The sequence below is a fragment of the Setaria viridis genome, chromosome 1, assembly GCF_005286985.2.
Source record: "Setaria viridis chromosome 1, Setaria_viridis_v4.0, whole genome shotgun sequence".
Taxonomy (NCBI): Eukaryota; Viridiplantae; Streptophyta; class Magnoliopsida; order Poales; family Poaceae; genus Setaria; species Setaria viridis.
The window spans coordinates 37,795,597-37,813,183 of record NC_048263.2 but is presented as its reverse complement, the minus strand read 5'-3'; the positions used below and the strand labels follow the sequence as shown (position 1 = coordinate 37,813,183).

The following is a 17,587-nucleotide window of genomic DNA, read 5'->3' as shown; positions in this document are numbered from 1 at the left end:
CCCGCGAAACCAGCCCACCGGCCTGCCAGCCACCGCATCCCCCCTCACCATTTCTTTCTCTTCCACTGATAGGTGGGGCTCACCTATCAGTTTTACCCCTCACCTCTCGCCACCTCCCTCCTCCTCTCTCCCGCCTGCTCTGTTCCGCGCCGCGCACCTCGTTGGCAGCCGCGTCGCGCAGCCGTGACCTTACGAAGCCTTCCACGAGGGGGAAATCCCCGCCGTGCCCCTGTAGCTCCCGCCAGCCGTGCCCCAAACCCTAGCGTCCAGGCCGTTGGATGGCCGCCACGCCACCCTCAGGTGCGGATGCCAAGGATGGACGGCTGCGCATGCTCGCGCCCGCGCCGTAGCCCTAGCCTCAGCCGAGGACTATAAATACCCCCGGCTGGGAGGCCTCACCCATCCACCCAGAGTCTCCCTGTGCCGCCACCGCCAGTTGAGAGAAGAGGAGGAAGGAAGAGGGGAGGAGAAGAGAAGAGAAAGGGAAAGAAGAGAGAAAGAGGAGGAGGCCGCACCGCGCCGGGAAGGAGGAGTCGGAGCTGCCTTGTCACCGCCCAAGGAGAAGGAGTTGCCGTCACCGTCGCTAAGGAAGCCACCGTCGTTCCGCGAGCCTTCACCACGCTGGCGTCCCTCATCTCCCCCGCCTCACTATGAGTGCCGCCGCCCTTTTTCTCTTCCTTTCTCCCCTTGGTGCCTCTAGCCGCCGCCACGTCGCGCTGCAACGTTGCGTTGTGCCGCGACGTCGTGGCCGCCGCCCTTCGCCGCGCCATCGCGTCGCTGTCGCTCGCCGCGCCGCAACCAATCGCGCGCATGCCACACGCGCAACCCCACGCGTGCGGCACACGGGATTCGACGGGCACACTGGATCCCGACTAACCCCGTGTGCGCCACGTGGCAGTGCCACGTAGGATAGTATGGCCACATGGAGCCACGTGATGCTGACGTGTCAAAGGACCAGGCCCACTCGTGAGGCCCACTAACAAACAAAGGGGCCAATTGACTAGTGGGGCCCACCAGCCAATCGGTGGGGCGTAGTTGACCGATGATCGACAAAGTCAACGTTGACCGTTGATAGGTCAACGCTAACGTCAGCTGACGCATGGCACCTCCCGTGCTGCCATGTGGCACAACCGGAAGCTGACACATGTCACCCTAATTATTGTTTTTTTTCCGAAATTAATTAAATAATTAAATAAATTTTTAATCTTTAAAAAATCATAACTAATTCATTTGAACTCCGAAAAATATGAAACCAGTTGCATTAAATTTATAAAATTGAGCCCGTGCTATTTGTAGCTTGGTTGATGTTATTTGGATCTTCTAAATTTGGTTTTCTTGAAGTTTTCATCTAGATGTAATGTTGATTAATTTATATTGCACCATATCTCATTCTGTTCAGACCCGAGCTACGACCCAGAAGACTCTCAAGACCCCGACTACACTAAGGAGGATTCCAACGACTACGGACAAGGTGTCATGTCACTCCCCATCGTATAAATCCTACGCATGCTTAGTTGTTAGCGCTTTATTTATGATGCTTGGATGTTGATTTATTGCATAGCCTATGTTTCTAGCAATACCTTGATAATTATTTATCCTGTTTTCCTTGTTACCTACTTGTGGACTAGCTACAGACCTCTATCTAGTCCACCTTACTTATATCCATATACATCCTTCTGAGTTATGGATGGGCATATGCCATGACTTTGGTGATAGGATTTCTTGTACACTCTTGCATGTGTTTTGGGTAAGTGTGATTCCTTGACATGTTTTGGCGGGAGCGAGCCGCGGTTGGTACTGGGGAATGCCTTAACAGGGGAGAGCATTCTGGACTCTCTCCACCCCCTTGTGCGTGTGGCGGGTACCTTGTTTGACACTGAGGAGCAGGTAGCGTACTTGTACGTTGCAGGTGCTTCGGCACATAATTGTGGAGTTAAGTGCTCGCTCTCGACCCTTAAGGACCGAGTCAGTTTACCACTAGTCAAAGTATCTATTTTTGTACATACCGTTCGCCTTGTTATGGGTAGGGTTCGGTCTGAGACTAGTGGTGGATAGTGCTCATCCTATAGGCAGATTGGAGGATCAGTGTAAGGAATTCGAGGCATTAACCTGCTCTGACCAGACTGCACCCCGGTGTGGGTAGGTTTCACAGCTTCGAGGACCTCAACTGGTGACGGCGTGCCCTGCAATTGAGGATGGTTCCAGACTCGAGGAAACAGGAGAGTACTACCCACTTACCAGGGCTCCAGCTGTTAGGTGGGGTTTGGACAGATCGCTACCGCTCAGGCTCCATCCGTGCGGGTACAGTTGTACAACCTCTACAGCGTGTATAAACCTATAATTATAGTCTGTATCCACTGGTTGTGGATAGTATTGTTGACTACTGCTACTTCTTACTAAACTTATACTATTATTCGACCTTCCTTTTTTTAGACAGGCCGGCATTTGTCGTTGAGATGTGAGGGAGAGAGCTGTTGACGTCGGTTTTTGATACGTGTTAGGGTTAGCATCAAGAAGAGAAAAAGTGGTTGATGTGGATAAGCAAGAAGCTGTGGCTGGGGAATCGGCCGATAGAGCTACAGTGTTTCGGCCGATTAGCCGAGGGAGTCGATGAGGACTAACCGATTGGGAGCCAGAGCAGCTTGGCCGATATGGGCCTGAATGGGCCAAGGCGGTGACAAGATGAAGGCGGGGATTAGCCCATAGAAAAGTTGATTAGTGTTCGACTCCGATGCGAGTTATATCCGTATGTAAATATTTGTTATTTTGAATTAGAGATAAAATCATAGTCGGTTAGGGAATCAGTTGTAGCAGGGTATAAATAGGTGCCTCGTAAGGCTTATAAAACAACACAATAATCATCAATACAAATCTACTTTTTCACGTAACTTTACTTTCAAGTCGGCGACTTTGCCAAATCCTTTTTCTTTTCACGAGTTCGTGCGAGTTGGTAGGACTGCATCAACACGACCTCTAGCCAATTTGTAAGTTTCGCGTATCGAGTAATATTTAAGCTTTAACTTCGGGCGCATCGCTATTGTTTCGTTTAGATTTATTCACTAGTTATCAATATTTACTAGAATTATAGGTTTTACCTATTATTTTAGTTTTTATCAGCAGTCATCCAGCTTGAGACACGAACTGTCGACTATATCAACATTTTGTTTATTATAGTACAGCCGAGTAGATCTGTTCCAAGTGTTGTCCCTGTAGCATTGTTTAGGTTACTCCAGTAGTTTGTTTTACAATTGCCACGTGGTTGTCGGCAGTTTCATAGCCAGTCATCCTTACACTAAATCAACCGATTCGCTGATACATCTTTCGGAATAGATCGGAATTTCAGCCGATCGAATCTTTGGGATTTGATATCTTTTCTTCTTTGTCAATCAACAGGTCAGATTGACTAGCACACCGCGTAAACCGCACTAGGGCAATAACCCGAACAGGAACTAAGCAGATTCTCCCGGGTCGTGTGTCCGACGCAGGAGTCGGAATCATCGTCCGACTTTTAGCGTCAACAGGAGCTCTCACATCACCTAGTGTGTTTGGGTGTTGGATTCTTGAGTGAAGGATCTGGTGGTTCGTGATGACTTCCTTGATATGAGGTGTTGACCTTGGAGATGGTATTGTTTTGATGCATCCTTGATTGCTGCCGCTGCTGCTGCATAAACCTCTACAACTATATATAAGTTTATCCATGCATATAGTGTTATTTTCCTGTTTCTTTGGCTTGCTGCTATTGCGAGTTGACATGGCCTACCCGCTTCTTGGGTAGATGGTGGCTTTTCAGGATCGGAGTCCGACTACGACTTTGACAACGACGGATGGGAAGACTAGGGATGGTCCCTCGCTCAAGTCGCCTCTGGAGATGGTGTTCACCATAGCTCATATTTCCGTTGCGTAGATGTTTTATCTTCCATGATTCAGTCCTGATGGACTTGTACCGGCATGTGCTAAAGTGTTGTACTCGATATTTATGATAATATTACTCTGTTGCTACTCTATACTTCTGTGTTGGTATGGATTTGTACTATCTGAGATAGGTGTTCGCACGTGATAGTCTTTCTAGGACTATCATGAAAGTGCGTAGATTTGAATTCTTAGAAATGGAAATTTGGATCGTTTCACTGAGAGCGCAAAAGGTACATATTAGAAGAGTTAAACCGCAGCCAGTTACCGAATAAAGCAGCAGGATTGACAAGAGTTAGGTCCGGTTCTATTGTCATCTGTAGCAAGTGGGCTACGATGCAGTCAGAGCGTAGCAGTTGCAGCGAGGATAGCGACTGATATCAGTTTAAACAGGCACCACAGTGTGGCGCCGGGCAGTGTCGACAGCGAGTGAAATCAGGCAGGCAGGGCTCGCTTTCCTGAGAAGTAGGACATTACAGTTGGGAAAAACTCTGGCGGAGATGCCACCTGTCCATCGCCAAAAGGGGAACACGCCTTATGGGCCTATCTGCATCTCTAGAGCTATAGGAAAGCAACATTTTAACAGCTAGGACGAGGTGTCATCTGCATGATTTTTGCGGACAAAATAAACACAGTTCTGAAATGTGATGGGCTAGGTATTCAAAATTTCAAATGAAGAAGAACTGAAAATTGTGTGCTACTCTCACTTAAACTGTAGACATGTAGTGGCTGTAGAACCCATACTCATCCATATTCAGCATTTGCTCTAAAATCTTATGATGGCATCTTTTCAGTCATCCTGCAATGTGCGCTTACAAAAAGCAAATATGTTAGATATCCATACCACTCATTGTCTCCAAAACATTTCTAGAGTGGTATAAGAGAAAACAAATACGCGTGCCTTCACTTGTTTCAGACTGAGAAATGTCCTTTTCAGTTTTGTTTAGACGAAGCTACGTCCATATTCAGTTGTCTCTAGTACACATAGGACACTGAAGCTCTTATAATGTGATGGACTCGTGCTCACGACTCAACCAGTGAGTGATTTGGACAGTGAAGGCCTTAAGTCACACCCACTAAGGAAGATGGGGTTGAACTAATCATGAAGGAAAGCTCCCCTTAACTTCGCCTGTTATTGTCGATGTTTAAGCAGTACAGATCGGATGGAATTAGCATTGGATTTGCATGTTCCTACAGGCCATGGTATATATTATAGCAGTAGACAGTTGTTGGATACAATAGTTTACTGAGATCGTTGATCCCTGATAGATAAGTGTGATATGGTCTTACTTTCTTCATATACATTTTTTTTGGCTATTTATCAGGATAGCGTAACAAAGTATTAATATGAACAGGTCTTAATCTTATGACCATTTGCAACCTAATCATGATCCATATGTAAATTGACGCCAATGCACTGCATTTTGTACCTGCTGAATTTTACCTGACCCCGTATCTTTAAACCGTAAACGAGCAACAATATTAAAGAACAGTTTATCTGTTACTGCATTTCATCAACCTGATTGCATCAACAGACCGTACCCAGACAGATGGTTCACTGAAATAATATCCTATGGCACAGTTAGAAACCCATGTCCATAAGCAAACATCTTTCAGTTGGACATGATGGGCAGACTTTCTGTCGCCGAAGATCGGTGACATCAGAATACCTGCAAGTGGACAAGATAATCATTTCCTGGAATTGTCTACATGTTAATAGTTTCATGCATGGGCAGTAGCTTCAACCTTCAACAAGGAATGGAGCCTCTATTGAGGACCAGGAAAAGGTATCAGAAGCTGCCTTTCGTTTCAGATAGCAAGCGCAGCTTTATCCTATTCGCTTAACTTGTTGTCAGTGGCAAGTGATGCAATTTCATTCACAGTGAACAAAGGAGACAAGTCGCGCAAGACATCAGTCGAGGAAAATTGGGGACCAAGAATCCTCCATCTCCTTGTGTTTGTCCCCTTTTGTTGTCCTATCTGGCTCTGTTGCTCCTGGCATTGTGCATTTATACACCTAAAGCAGATGCCTGCCAGGCAAACTCTGAAATCTTATGTAGGACAACATGCCGTGCAAAACGATGCAGATTTTTTGTGTTGTGTCTAGTTACATTTATCCAGTCTTGTGAACAATTTGAAGCCCTTAGCGTTCACCAGTAGTAAATCATTCCAAATACAAACGACTTGAGTAAAATAGTCCGTAGATTCAACGAACAAATTCTCTCCTTATGTAGCTAGAAATGACTAGCTAGAAATCAGAAAATCAGGAGGACAATATTAAAAAGCTATGCAGAATTCTTACTTGAGATGAGCAGTAGTAGCCGGGAGACACAAGGACCAGAACTTTAAAAAGGAAGGTTGGTACATGTGTGTCTAACCATCAAAGATGGCATTTCCATACCCTTTTGGGTGCACACACCACACACGCACTCATTGTGGTTTAACCTCAAAGTGAGCATGGTCTGAGGCATTTGTCTGCTTCTGACGATGACGAGACTGCTATCTTCAAGAGTGTCGATGTGGGCAAAGCTCGTCATCAGAAAAAGGATGTTCCGGATGGAAGCTAATAAATTGTTGGAAGTTCTTGGTCGCTGCCTGCACCAACTCCCTCGCATATGTCAAAGGGGGTGTCATCACTTGCTTGCTCCAGTTTACATGGTGAAAGAAACTACCCTTTCTACCGCCATGAAACAGGTGTGCGTTGCAAGCAACCGTGTCTGCTCACTGTTCAGCTACCCATCTGTGGCTTGTACACAGCTGTATCAGTGATGAGGCTACTATACAAGGCTTTGAAACTCTGGACTTCCATCTCTGAAATCTGGCAATGCCATAAGCTCAAACTCTGAATTCCCATTTCTTAAATTTGGTGATGCCATTATGTGAAATTCTGAATTTCCATTTGATATCTGAAACTAGGCAATTACCTGATCTGGAACTCCCCTCCATTTACGGATTTTGGCAATATATGATCTGATCCTCTGGACAGATAATCTCTCAGTCTGTATCCATAAAACTCACTGTCTCTCACAAATCAGGCCCCAACTTTCGCCTAACTACTCCAACCTTAGATCCTAGCTGCCATACAGCAAGGTCCTACGACATCGACACATGAATGAGCACTTGCAAGAACTGTCTGCTAAAGCTATCATTGTTTTTAAAGCACAACATGGTTGAATTCATCTAGTAGCAGCCAATCCAGCGTCAGCGAAGATATCAGCAGATCACGAATTAAAGTATGTGGCCTATGGGAGGGCGAGTTGGTGAGAATTTGAGGCCGTCCGCTATGTGTTGTACCTCGCATGACTCGTGCAGAGATCTAAGAATCTTTAGCTCCTATTTGAACTTATCAGGGGAAGCACACATATATGCATGGCTGCCAGGCCCGTACCTAAGTTTAGGTGGCCCCGGTGCAAACACAAACTGGGCCCCATATTTCGAAGATACAAATAAGAAAAATATAGTTATACTTCACAATGTAATTACCGTAATCATTAATGCCTCGCAAGCTCATGCTAAGTTGCAATTTCACTAAATGCTGATTGCATCTGCATCCGCATCAGCCTTGTGCCGTAGTTGCCGATTGAAGGTGAGACGTCATGACTAGAGACTCTTTTTTGTAAATGCCTGATTTGATCGTCTAGGTTATGAGCTATTGACTTGACTGGCTTGACGTGCTGGATTGTAACATATATATATATTTTAGTGGGGTAATTGTTGCTTAGGGTGGCCTCTCAAAATTGGTGGCCCGGTGCGATCGCGCCACTTGCGCCACCTAATGTACGGGCCTGGCTGCTATCGTTTTTGTTAACCCTGGCTACTCTTAATTATTTTAACTTAGGCTGCATTAACGCTGACAGTAGTTTTTCTACGTGCTGCTGGAGAATTATTCGGTAGATTAGGTGCTTGTCTTCTCTTGCCCATCCCTCCATGAAAGCTCTGGTAATCAGATTTTAGTAACCCCTTGACTACTGCTACATATAGCTAGATACATTTAATTAATATGTCAAAACTTATGTATTTGCCCAAGTCTTCAGCATGAGAGAGTACAAGTAGCACTGTGCTATTATGTATTGTGGGTTCAGATATAAACTACACTATGTATTTTAAATTCAGATGTAAAACGGTTGAGCTGCAAGCCGGCAACAAAATTCTAGTCAACCTTATGAAGCTGATGCAGAAAACATCATCAAGTAAGAAACATGCATGGATAAGTAGCACCCATAACGGTTCAGATGTGTAGACGAAGAATTGTATATACGCATGTATGTTGGTATACTGACTTAGGATGACACATGCAAATGACAATAACTAGGCACGAGTAAATTCATAAGCAATCACCTCATGACACAACTCATAATAAAAACTAGTCGCTATACAAGTGGACGATGCATGCCATTTTGATAAGGAGAGCTTGCATTGAAAAAGTTGGCAGGACCAGATCAAACAACCTCGAGTCGGATTCGCTGCGTTTATAATTCAACGGTCCTGCAAAACAATCATCACAGTCAAGCACCATTGTCCTACTACATGTCTGTGGAAAGTAATTCAAAATTTCAAACCAAAGCAGAGCATAAATTAAACCAGTAAAAAAAGGTAAAATTTCTGAAACCTGAAAAAAAATACACGATATATTGTTCTGCTGGGGTCTGGCAAAATCTTCGGGAATGAAATATCACTATAAACCTCAACAGTATAAATTCTCGGCGAAATCCAACGACGCTATAGCTTTACTAGGATCATCCAATAACATGAGATATGATGAAGAACGGCGCTGTCAGGAGCCGAGAGACACCCTGAAAGGGACGTGGAAACGCTAATCAATCCTTACCGCGCGTTTTGTTTCTATACGTAGTATGGTTGTTTCTTCCAACCGCTCTATAATTATTTTGCAAAAAAGTCTCTCAACTTTTTCATAATCAACCTGCAATTCGGAATATGTCTTGACGATTTTGCAAAAAGGGGCTGGGGTGGCTGCTGCGCCTGCTGCCGACGTCGGGCTGAGGTGGCCATGCCGGCCGCCAGGGCTCCTCCACGGGGTGCGCCGAAGAGGTGGGAGAGAAGAGAGAGAGGGAGGAAATAAGGTTGGCTAGTTGAGAGGGAAGGGTAGGAGGAGAGTTCGGAGTTGTAAATCGATGACGTGGCAAATGTGTTTCTTCTCCGAACTTATAACACATTTTTGAACTACTAAACAATCTCAAATGAAAAAGTTGTCAACTACAAAGTTTAAAATCTCATCGAGCTCTATAATTTTGATATAAAGTTTGTATTCATCCGAGATCGTATACAAAAGTTTGTATTAAAAAAATACAGCCTTCAAACTTAATCATTCCCATCCTTAGCTCTGTTTCTATTTACGGAGCCCAACAACGGTTGCGCCGTCATCGTCATACATCTTGATACCGCTCCCATCGTAGGTCGTCTTCTACCGCGGCAATAGGACTCCGAACGGCGGTACGCCACTCAAAGCTATGCCCGCCCCCGCTTCCGTTGGAACACACGAGTTCCATGTGTGGGTCATACGTAATAAACAGATAGCATCAAACCACTCACAAATATCTTCTACTACTATATTTGCAAAGAGAGGACTACTAGAGACAACGCACCAACATATTATAAAGCGAAACCAACATATCAGGAATAAACGAATAATAGCATGAGAGTAAGTAAGGATGTTGCTACGGGTATTTCTGCTACTAATATATAACGGGCCACGGGGAGCAGGCGGGCGGGCAGGCAGGAGGAAGAGGTGACGACGACCGCGCCCTTTCCCCACTCCCATGCTCACGTCCCTCACGTTTGCGTGCATGGGGAGGCATCTCGCCCCGGCCCCACGTCGCCAAGCACGTGGAATTCATCGCATCGAACCTGCGTGCAAGCCGCCAAAAAGTCGCAGGAGGAGAAGAAACTAATAATCTTACAATCACGGCGTTGAAAGGAAGGCTTAGGTGACCCTCCATTGCTGTGGCCTGTGGGCTATGGAGCAGGAGATAAGAGTGTTACCCCCACCCTTCATTGCTGTGGCCTGTGGGCTATGGAGCAGGAGATAAGAGTGCAGTATAGATTACTGGCAGCCATACACAGCCACAGGCAATACTTCCTTTTCAGGCTAAGGATCCCAGCTGCAGAGTATTTTTGCTTGATCTCCGTGCAGTTGTTAGAGCAATGCGAGCGAATCTATCATCGCGGGACCTGGGCCTCACACGCCGCTTTTCAGATATAAAGTTTGGTTGCAGTTCAGCGACCTGATTTGTCAATCATGTAGGGTTCCAGAAAGTGGATATATATGCTGAAGTTGCTGCATATTTATTAGGACCTTTTGCAAGTGTCATATACTACAGATCATGGAGTGCTAGCTAGATCCAGTGTGATGTTAGTATGTTTACACATATACATATCTAGATTCAGTAGTGCAAGTGTTCCGATACATACCATGTCTGCTCCCTCAAGATGCTGCAAGCTATGCATTGCAAAGAGATTGGTGAAGGTCAACAGGCAAATGATGGATCATTTCCCTAAATCCAAAATTTTGATGTTGGGATTTGACTCTTTTTTTTCCCAACCAACTTCTTCACTCACATCATGAGCTCAAGCTGAGTAGTCATGCATGTACCCTCTGCACTCTGAAGACTCTGAACATGTGGTTCCATTCTTCTAGAACCATGTTCAGACGTTCCATTCCCACCATAGGACTAGGTAACTACGAAATGCAGCAATCACAGAACAGTGCTCCACCTACCTAATCGAGGCATTTACTCTTGGGCTGCAAGAACAAGCTGAAGTCAAGCTTCTGCATACGCAATTCCAGCTGTACACTCTCATCACTTGGAATCCTTCCACCATATTTTTCTTAGGTTCTTTGGCGAGATACAATGTATGCATAGGTGGCAATATCACCTGTACTTCCCTCACTTGAGGAAAAAAAAATCTAAGACTCTGTACGATGACATTCAGGAATATACATGTTGACATGCAAATGGTATATTTCGTGTGATCCTGTAGCTTTATTTGATGTGCTACCAGGTACCAACCTGTTCCAAATACAATATGTACGAACTTTTGAAGCAGATATGGCTTGTTTTCAAAACGAAAACCAACTAATACTTGGATAATCTAAGACTCTCATATAAATGTGTACTAGGAGTTGTTGAAATTGTGCGGTGCGCCCTGCAATCTATGTGCTTTCTGGAGTAACAGCCCTGACAATTTGTCTGAAGAGACTGAGATATGATAAATCTCAAGATCATGCTGAGCTGAACTAATTAATGGTGATCTTAGAAGAAATATTGTAAATATAATACAACTATTAAGGTGGCCTCTATGAGACTGAGATTGCTAAGCCAAGTAGCACTGTCTAGCAACCTAGCAAGCACACCCAGGACAAGTCAGCAAAGGATCAAGGATCCTTATATTTTAGTGTGGACACCAAGACCACTGCCCTTTCTACGACGGACGTGCACGTCGGCATACTCAAATGACCAAGGGCAGATTAGTCATTTCTACTTGTATAAACTATGTTTAACCTGGGTTTAGGAAACAGAGATTTCCGAGTCTTTATATACCGGAAGCTGTGTTCTGGTGACCAGCCAGCAAAGAAACAGGGAGCTTCAAGGGCCAAAGGGAGGCAGCAGGCAGGTTGTCTCCCTCCTTCCCAACTGCACCACCCTACCCAAGTCCCATCTCACCTATCAATGGGAAGGTCTCCTTGCTGTGATGAGAATGGCCTCAAGAAGGGCCCCTGGACCCCTGAAGAAGACGAGAAGCTCATGGAGTACATCCAGAAGCACGGCCATGGGAGCTGGAGAGCACTGCCGAAGCTTGCTGGTATGCGGCGCAAACTTCCTCTTCTCTCTGCGCAAAACAGTAGATTGCTTCCATGAAAAATGTAGCTCATCGATCTGATTTGTTCTTGCAGGGCTCAATAGGTGTGGCAAGAGCTGCAGGCTGAGATGGACCAACTACCTCAGGCCAGACATCAAGAGAGGGAAGTTCACCCAAGAAGAAGAACAAACCATCCTCCGGCTCCACTCCGTCCTTGGCAACAAGTACTGCACCTTACCGGCTAACATGCATCTCTAGCATGTCCAGCATCTCACTAGTCTAATCCAGTGTAAACTGTTGCCATGGCCAAACCAGGTGGTCAGCCATTGCAAAGCACCTGCCTGGGCGGACCGACAACGAGATCAAGAATTTCTGGAACACTCACCTGAAGAAGAAGCTGATCCAGATGGGCTTCGACCCGATGACGCACAGGCCAAGGACCGACTTCTTTGCTGCGCTGCCTCAACTCATTGCGCTGGCCAACCTCCGCCAGCTTGTGGAGCAGCGTCCATGGGACGACCACGCCGCAAGGCTGCAGGTTGAGGCAGTCCAGGCTGCAAAGCTCCAGTGCCTGCAGAACCTGATCCAGTCTGCAGCATCCATTGCCACTAATCCCAGTTCCAGCAGCATCAGCACCATCCCCGACCTGGAGCAAATTGGCCTCCTGAGTCCTCCGCAGATGTCTTCCTTGTCTTCGTTGCCTTCTCCGAGTTTCCTGGAGAGTATCAGTGGCCAAGACATAGTAGCTGGACAACTGCCTGACATACAAATTCCTAGCTCTTTCTCTGAGCAGCCCACCAGCAACGATGCCAACCAGAACTCGGACTTCACTCCAAAGAGTAGCGTTGAGGGGGAGAATGAAACCCCTAAAACGCTGCTGCTGTCAGAAAACTCCCTTCCACCGCTCACCGACTTCCCCATTTCCAACTTCGGCGATGCTTGCAGCGCCTCAAGCTGTGATGGTAGCAGCATTCAATTCCCGAGTTGGCCTGAGTTGTTTGATGAACAGTTCTTGAGCGAGTTTGTATGAATTCTGGTCTGGTGTGTGTGTCTGTGTTACTCTATGGTTTGCTTTTTCAGTTTTAGTTTTCTTCCTTTCCTACCGCTATTTTTGTGCCGTATTCTGGTGTGAGTCTCAGTTTGAGTGCAAATGCATGCTCCTATGCATATAAACTATACACCGAACACTTGTAAATATACAACTTTTATATAAATTTTGCAGGGTTGGATTCTCCATGCCCTTTTTTGCAAGACTTTAAATGTTCTCTGCAACCCACTCAGACTCAGGTGCTTTGTAAATCCTAAACAATATATAGTGCCAATGTGTGTCATATCATATGATTGTTAGGCATGAAAATAGTAATTGCATGCGGCATGGTGATCATATATATGAGCAATGCATATTAGTTGAAGAATTGTGCACTTGCAGATTTTAGAAGTTAGAACAAATGGAATTTAGAAGGAAAAAAAATGTTAAACTCAGAAATCATATTCTAGAACAGACTCAAATCATTAAGAATTTGCCATTACCAGCAAACAACATATTTTTCAGACCAGTCTTCTTTTCCGAAGATAAGCTTGTGTTCTATTCAAGTTGTGAGTGTTCTCTTGAAGAAATGGTACGAAGTGATCCATAATAGAAGAAAACGTCTATATGCTACACTCTGAGAAAGAAACTTGTCTTCCCAGGCAGTTATCGGGAGTTGACTGAAACCTGCTGTATCCAAAGAGCGACAGAAAGCAAGTAGTGCTGATAGGAAGGATCCAAACAGCTAAAACATACACTGCTGTCACTAATAATATTTAATTACACTAATCATGCATCAATCATAAGCTTTTCTGAAGCACTACTAGTGTTTTTCCTTAGTCAGTTGTCCTATGTCCTTGTCAGAGATCGAACATCCTGCAGCTTCAAACTATTTACAGATTAGTTTCCTTTTCAAATGCTATGCTTTCTTATGAGCAGGTAAGAGTTGATGCCTTTTCCTCCAAGATATTGACGGCTAGCGTTAACAAACTCATTTTAAATCTCTACCAATAACAGCATGGCTTTACCTGACACTGACATGTATCAATTACAAGGTCTTTTTTCCTATTAAAAAGATCGATGCATAAGCTTTTTGGGTATAAAGTTGTGAATACATTTTGGTTCAATTGTCATACAGTTGAGGACATCTGGAACAAGGAGAAAACCAAGGCTCTAACTAATTTGTGATGCCATAGGTTAGACACCGCATTAAGCTTCCCATGTCACTGAAGAAAACTAACATGGAGGCACAGAGTGATTGGAACTGGGAAAGAAAAATGCACATAAGACAAACTCATCCAGGTCACTCCGTACCATGCTTTAATATTTCAAATAGCTCAGCTCTTAGTATTCCTACAATATTCAGTATTTCAAATAGCCCAGCATGAATCCCAGTGTATAATTGACAGTGAGGATAGAGAGTGCAACGTGCTCCTATGGGTGCCTTTCCCGCCTTTTCCGCTCAGGATCATGATTTAAAGAGAGGATTTATGTAAACAGTAGCCTCCTTTCCTGATTCAAATTATCAACAAGACAACAAGTGCTAAGATAATCTACATAAAACCATAATAATCATGGATAACTCTACAAACATGATCATGAATGTGAAAGGAGTTTGTGGTAGTAATCTTATTCTGGTCCTGTGTCTTACAAATATAGTTCTATTTAACCTTTAGTTAGGAATTTAATTTTCCCATTCGATAAAAGAAAAGGGAATTTGATATTTGCTAGTTGTCCATCTGGAACCAATGTAAACAAATATATAACAGGAAGATGGGTAAAAAAGCCAATATCAACCAGAGAGTTGCATCGCTCTAGTAATTTGCACTGCACTACCTATTGATTTTGACACTAGAGTCCGAAATTCCAAATCGCTCTCACCAGCAGAGCAGTAAACATAGCTTTGTTTTGCATCAGTCAGAAGATAATGGAGTTGTTTTGTTCTATTGTTCTGACATTCACCACCTCTAAACGTGTCCTTTTTATTACTGCCCCATTGCTAGTTCTAGTTTGTATAAAGTTTTTGTGTTACCTATGGAAATCTTTGCACCATATGACATAAAAGCCATTGTCTCATTGATAAGGGTTTTGTATATGTCTCTTGCTAATTACAGCTATTTCGTACAGGAAAATGCCAACAAATTACCTCCTTAAAAGGTTAAGCTACCTTTTTTTTTGAAATGAAAGGTACCAATTTTGAGCAAACATACATGGTTCTATTCTCTCTTTTTTCACTTTTAATAACTGTTTTTATGGTGTTAGGTAAGCATAGGTGCAATTATTTGCTTATGCTTTGTTGACACTTTTTTTTAATATAGAATGAATGCTTATGGACAACTAATATAATTCACAAGTCATAACTATTGTTCATTCCCAATCTCTGGTGTCTGAAGCTTCACTGATGAAACTGTAGTAAACTAGTACTGTACAACTAATGGTCTTATATGATCAGTCTCACCAATGGATGTTCTGAAGATGGAGGTTGGCAAGGTTATTCTTGTAATCCAGCAATAGAGTTACAGACCAGCAGTATAATGAACTGGTAGGATCAGAAACTATATTGGAAACTACCTTTTCTAGCCATTAAAATAAAGGTATCAAAGCCCTCAGATTTTATTCAGCATGGCAAGAAACTAAGAAAGCATGTACTTTCAGGTGCATATGATTGCTCATTCTCAATTTCTTGATAGCATACACTTCTAAAGGCAGTTTCATATGTGAAGCAGATAAGAAAATACATCGATAATACAGATAGAAGCATAGATTTAAATAAATCAAAATTTACAGAAGAGACTAACAGCCGAAATTCAGGTTTAGATAGAAATACTTAGCAGAATGTTAATACGGAATACATAATAATGAAATAAGGGTTGAAATTACAAAGGAACCTTCCTGTTACACTCGCATGAAATGACTTTTGCAGATTGCCCTCGTTTGGTCTTTTCTATTCCTCTTTTTTCTCCCTTAGAGATGGTGGTGGTCTGACCACAATGCTCTTCTTCCATTGCCTATCAAGCTTCCTAGACAATCTCTTGTTGATTCCTTGCTCAATTTCCCGCTCTCTTTTCACAGTCAACATACGAGCAATCTGAAGTAAAGATAAAAGTATAAGTAAACAGATAATTCTAAATAAATGGCTAATTGGGAAAAAGAAGCATAGGAAGTGCAAAATCAGTATTAACTTGATTGATGTTTTTGTGAATGCTAGCTCTATTGATCAGGCCAGATTAGAGGAACAGAGGTATGGATTAATCTGCAGCGAATTGTTTGTTCTAGGTGTGGGTACCTAGCGCAGTGAAGAAAGTTTGAAGAAGGTGATGATTATGGTTCCTAGTCATGTTGTTGTAAGACATATGTTTCTATGCCAAGCAAGTATATCTCGTAGCAAGATCAGTATTAACTTGATTGATGTTTTTGTGAATGCTAGCTCTATTGATCAGGCCAGATTAGAGGAACAGAGGTATGGATTAATCTGCAGCGAATTGTTTGTTCTAGGTGTGGGTACCTAGCACAGTGAAGAAAGTTTGAAGAAGGTGATGATTATGGTTCCTAGTCATGTTGTTGTAAGACATATGTTTCTATGCCAAGCAAGTATATCTCGTATACAGTGAACGACTTCCTTACCATTTTCTGGCTAACACGATTCTTTTATCTGCGCTTAGATGTCCTCGGGGAAAGAAAAAGGTCTAGCCATTTTCAATGCAGATTGTAATATAAGCATGTAAAGATTAAGCTTTGAGATATCCTTGAAACCAACTAACACAAAACACGAGCTTTGGAGCTGCCACGGTGGCATTATAAATCACAGGTAAAACCAGTAATATTTCAGCTCATACTTCATATTCCACCCACAAAGTGGCAAGTAACTACAAGTATTGAGAAGTAGCAGCTTGATGTCATACTAACTGTTCCATTCAGGAATCCCTTTATTATAAGCTTGATGTCATTGCGTTGAAGCCTTGAATTGATTTATTATAAGCTCTTTAACACTGAAGCATACATTAGAATTCAATAAGACAGATTGTCAAGTGAATATATCGGGCAAACCTCTCCAAGCACCCAACGTTTGACAAGATAAACTATCAATTTGTCATTCATAACTTATCTCATTTCTGACAATCGATGCTAATTTCCCAAATGAGGCCAATAACTTCATAAACAAACTTCGAACGGTAACAAATGGAGTGAGCAATATTACCCTCTTGCGCATGCGGCAGAACTCGCTGTTCTTGAACTCCTGGCGCGCGGAGCGCTTGAGGCGGAGCAGGAAGAGCTCCCCCTTGAGGTCCACAACCTCCTCCTCCAGCTGCTCCGTCGTCATGCCCCGGATCTCCTCCAGCTCCTGCTCTCTCTTCGCCATCGCCACCACCGCCGCGGCGCGGGGCTCCGCCGGCTTCGATGACATCGCCAGTCCGGGGAACCGCGTAGCCTGAGCGACACCTGAGCGGAGGCCAAGGAAGGCCGTGAGAGGTGCGGGTGCGCCGATGGCGCGGGGAGTGGAGGTGAGGGGCGACGCCGCGGCGAGAGACATTGTCGCCATTGTTCTTCCGCAGGGCTCGCGTTTTTCGCTATCGCAGTTTGGGCTCGAGGATAAGGGGATGATGATGGGGTTTATCTGGTTGTTCTTGGTGGGTTGCTAGCACCAATCTTGAAGCGTGATCTCATGGCCGCTGTCATAGAGTAGCTTCGTTGTGCTTAGAAATTGAACCATGACACTTGTAAATCAAACGGAGCACATTTTGAACATCAAATCTTGTTGTTAGAGGGCAAAGTTGAAGAGTCCGTTCAGTTAGAACCATGCCAAATAAAATGCCATACTATTTTACCTGAGAT

At 44.0% G+C, this 17,587-nt stretch overlaps 2 protein-coding genes across 2 annotated transcripts; one reads left to right on the top strand and one right to left on the bottom strand.

Annotated features, from left to right (window-relative positions):
* The first annotated feature begins 11,481 nt into the window (after positions 1-11,481).
* Positions 11,482-12,978, top strand: LOC117838535 (transcription factor MYB93). Its single transcript, XM_034718600.1, has 3 exons — positions 11,482-11,730; positions 11,822-11,951; positions 12,043-12,978. Exons 1-3 carry the CDS (start codon positions 11,598-11,600, stop codon positions 12,755-12,757), a joined length of 978 nt encoding a protein of 325 aa, XP_034574491.1. The 5' UTR covers positions 11,482-11,597; the 3' UTR covers positions 12,758-12,978.
* A 2,570-nt stretch (positions 12,979-15,548) lies between these two features.
* LOC117838543 (large ribosomal subunit protein uL29c) lies at positions 15,549-17,353 on the bottom strand. Its single transcript, XM_034718612.2, has 2 exons — positions 16,953-17,353; positions 15,549-15,842 (listed from the first exon to the last, which is right to left on the bottom strand). The coding sequence occupies exons 1-2, from the start codon at positions 17,292-17,294 to the stop codon at positions 15,699-15,701; spliced, it is 486 nt and encodes a 161-aa protein (XP_034574503.1). The 5' UTR covers positions 17,295-17,353; the 3' UTR covers positions 15,549-15,698.
* Positions 17,354-17,587: the final 234 nt, after the last annotated feature.